General features: G+C 40.9%; 1 protein-coding gene across 1 annotated transcript; it reads left to right on the top strand.

The window, feature by feature from the left end:
• The first annotated feature begins 3,323 nt into the window (after positions 1 to 3,323).
• On the top strand, positions 3,324 to 3,815 carry LOC112757157 (uncharacterized). Its single transcript, XM_025805763.1, has one exon. The coding sequence runs from the start codon at positions 3,324 to 3,326 to the stop codon at positions 3,813 to 3,815; it is 492 nt and encodes a 163-aa protein (XP_025661548.1).
• Positions 3,816 to 4,178: the final 363 nt, after the last annotated feature.

Here is a 4,178-nt window from a genome sequence, read left to right as displayed (position 1 = left end):
ATTTCCCATGACTTGGACTAGAACTTTGATGCACTCTATTGCTTGATTTCAGGACAAACGAAGCAAAGAAGAACCACGTTAGCAGCCACGTTAATCTAATTAACGTAACTCCTAACGTGGAATGGGAGTAACTTGCAAAGTTAATGAGAAAAGTAATCACCAATAACGCTCTCGAAGCCATCATTGCCCACGTTAAGAGTCACGTTAACTAAGTTAACGTGAACTCTAACGTGGAGGAAGGGAAATGGAGCCAACGTTAGTGACACTTACCTTTGTCACTAATGTTGGACCAAGCTCAATAGTGGCCACGTTAAGAGACACGTTAACTTAGTTAACATGGCCTCTAACGTTAAGAAGTAAAGGGGAAGCCAACGTTAGTGACATTCAACTTTGTCACTAACGTTGGCCAAGTCACAATAAGCCACGTTAACTTCCACGTTAACCTAGTTAACGTGGAAGCTAACGTGAAGAAAGTAGGTGATTGACAATGTTAGTGACACCAAACATTGTCACTAACGTTGGGATTAACCCACACAAGCCCCAATAAGCCACGTTAACTCCCACGTTAACCTAGTTAACGTGGAAGCTAACGTGAGGAGGAGAGATGATGAGCCAACGTTAGTGACATTCACCTTTGTCACTAACGTTGGAGATGGCTAGCACAGCCACGTTAAAGGCCACGTTAACCTAGTTAACGTGGACTCTAACGTGGGAGCTAGGGGCACATTGGAACGTTAGTGACAAAGGTAAGTGTCACTAACGTTCTCGAAGGAGATGTTAACTAAGTTAACGTGGACTCTAACGTAGGGAAGGAGGAGGCTTCTCAATGTTATTGGGAAAGGTAAGTCCCAATAACGTGTGCGAAGGACAAATAGGCAACGTTAGTGGCAACGTTTGTGCCACTAACGTTGAGGTTAACGTGGCTCTTACTTGGGTGAGGAACGTTAGTGAAAAAGGTGATTGTCACTAACGTTCTCGAACCCATATTTTCACTGAACGTTAACACCACTAACGTCCTGAGCTAAAGTCTCTGCCCACTTTACACTTTCTCTCTGCAAGTAAAGCCAAGCGCAATGAAGAAGATAACTACTTCAAACTCAAGATCCAAAGGCCCATACCCAAGACTTGAAGAGCCAACTAGAAGATCAGAAGAGTAGTATATATAGGAGTAGCTTTGAATTATTTAGGGAGTTGGAAATTATAGGGAGCCTCTTGGCATAGAACTACTCTCTGTATTTTACTTTCTCTGCACTTCTAGTTTCATCATGTATTCTCCATCTTCGTTTTCATTTTCCAGAGCTATGAACAACTAAACCCCTTTCATTGGGTTAGGGAGCTCTGTTGTAATTGGATGGATCAATACTAGTTTTCATTATTCTTCTTCTATCTTTTCTCTTGATTTTACTTGAAAGCTTTCGATCTTCATCCAATTGGGTAGTTAACTTGGAAAAGAAGCTATTCAAACTTGGATCTCTTCTGAACCTTGAAAGAGGAATGAAGAGATCATGCTAGAAATGCTTTCTCATGCTGGACCAAAATGAGTTTGGATGGATATGTGACTATAATCCTCTCAACACCTGATTTGGGAAATGCATGTGGTATAATCAGTGACCATACTTCATCTCTTCTCATGAGCAAGTGACCAAGGAATTGGCTATTGATCAAGATTTGAGAGATTGAATTACAAGGAATTGTAATTCGATCACTTAAGATTTCCAAGGAGATCAATGAGTGCATTGATTGAGGAAGAGATAAAAATGAAATTGATCCGGAGAATGCAACATCTCCTGAGCCCAATGAACTCCCCATTTCTGATCTTACCCATTCTCTTTAATTTCTGTCATTTACTTTTATGAGCAATTACCCCATTCCCATTTAAGATTCTGCAATTTACTTTCCGTCATCTACATTCAGCTCTTTATTTCTAGCATTTACTTTTCTGTCATTTACTTCCCCGCCATTTAATTTTCTGCAATTCTCAACCCAAATTCTGATTCGCTCAACTAGAACATTCCTCTAATTAAAGTTGTTTGATCAATCAATCCCTGTGGGATTCGACCTCACTCAATTAAGAGTTTTTACTTGACGACAAATTTGGTACACTTGCCGAAGGAAATTTGTTATGAGATAAGTTTTCCGTGCATCAACCCTTTGCATCAAAAACACTAGATGGGGCCCAATCCAACTACACTACCACCGAAAAAGAACTATTGGCCATAGTTTTTGCCTTGGACAAGTTCCGAGCATATTTACTTGGTTCAAAAGTGGTAGTGTACTCGGATCATGCGGCGTTAAAGTATTTGTTGGCTAAGAAGGAATCCAAACCAAGATTGATTAGATGGGTTTTATTGTTGCAAGAGTTTGACTTGGAAATTAAGGATAGGAGTGGTACGCAAAACCTAGTGGCGGACCACTTAAGTCGCCTTGAACACACTAAAGGCGATACCACTCCTATTAATGATTCTTTTCCCTTTAAGGGCTTGCATGCAATCTCGGAAACCATTCCTTGGTATGCGCCAATTGTGAATTACTTGGTATCTCGGTCCTTCCCTTCTAATCTCTCCAAACATCAAAGGGATAAGCTAAAAAGTGAATCCAAATACTATGTGTGGGATGACCCATACCTTTGGAGATGTGGGGCGGATCAAGTAATTCAGAGGTGCATTCCACAAACCGAATTCCACTCAATCTTGGAAGCTTGCCACTCCTCCGAAGGAGGAGGCCATTTTGGACCCCAAAGAACGGCAAGTAAAATCCTAGATTGTGGATTTTGGTGGCCAACTCTTTTCAAAGACTCTTCTCATTTTTGTAAATCTTGTTCTCAATGCATTATATTTGGTAATATCTCCAAGAAGGATGAAATCCCCCAACAAACCATGCTATTTTATGAGATCTTTGATGTGTGGGGAATCGACTTCATGGGGCCATTCCCAAATTCTAATGGTTTTCTCTACATTCTACTTGCTGTTGATTATCTGTCCAAATGGGTGGAAGCAATACCCACCCGGACGGACGATGCTAATATAGTCCTTTCCTTTGTGAGAAATAACATCATTTGTAGATTTGGGTCGCCATGAGCAATCGTGAGTGACCAAAGTTCACATTTTTGCAATAAGAGAATGGAAGGGCTAATGAAGAAATATGGCATCATGCATAAAGTAGCCACAGCCTACCACCCACAAATAAATGGCCAAGCCGAGGTTTCCAATCGGGAGATTAAACGCATCTTGAAAAGAATTGTGAAACCCAATAGGAAAGATTGGAGTGCTAAGCTCACCGATGCATTATGGGCCTACCGAACGGCATACAAAACGCCAATTGGCATGAGCCCCTTTCGGTTGGTATATGGCAAAGCTTGCCATTTACCGGTAGAGGTAGAGAACAAGGCATATTGGGCCATCAAGGAGTGCAATCCAAGTTTGGGTGGAGCCGGAGTTGAGAGGAAGCTACAACTAGCAGAGTTGGAATGTTTGAGGCTTGAAGCTTATGAGAATTCTAGACTTTACAAGGAGAAAATGAAAGCCGTGCATGATAAGAACATAAGAGGTAAAGAATTTAAAGCTGGCGATCTAGTCCTCCTTTACAATTCTAGATTGAGATTGTTGCCTGGAAAACTAAGGTCAAAATGGGAGGGCCCATATCAAGTAAAGAAGGTGGAACCCTATGGGATTTACCATTTGCATCATCCCTCAAGTCCGGATATCTTCAAGGTCAATGGGCACCGTCTAAAGTTGTATCATGGTGAGCAAATGAAGAGCAACAAGGAGATTGAGGTATTTCTTTTGGAAGATGCACCTCTTGGCAAAGAGCAATGAGCTAGTGAAAGTCCAACTTAAGGACATTAAACAAAAGTGTTAGGTGGGAGACACCCCACCATGGTGAGATCTATCCTTTTTACCCTTTTGTATATAATTCTTGAATTCTTCATTGTTTTGTGCTTGCTTAGCTGTAGTTCTGTTTGGCTAGATTTGATTATGAATACCTTAGATAACTTGTTCACAAAGATTTGCATAGATTTCTCCAAGGATGAATTGATTGTGTGGTAGAAGAACACCCCATCTTTGGGTTTTACATTGAGTTTTTGGGTGTTTTTGACCCCTTTGGCTTGTTTAACCACTAAATTCTTGACAATTAGGCATTCTTGATGTCTTAAAAAAAAAGAGGAGGGGTGCACGTGT

The sequence above is a fragment of the Arachis hypogaea genome, chromosome 16 (genome assembly GCF_003086295.3).
Source record: "Arachis hypogaea cultivar Tifrunner chromosome 16, arahy.Tifrunner.gnm2.J5K5, whole genome shotgun sequence".
NCBI classification, from domain to species: domain Eukaryota; kingdom Viridiplantae; phylum Streptophyta; class Magnoliopsida; order Fabales; family Fabaceae; genus Arachis; species Arachis hypogaea.
The sequence above is the reverse complement of the archived record's forward strand: the minus strand, read 5'-3'. Positions and strand labels throughout refer to the sequence as shown.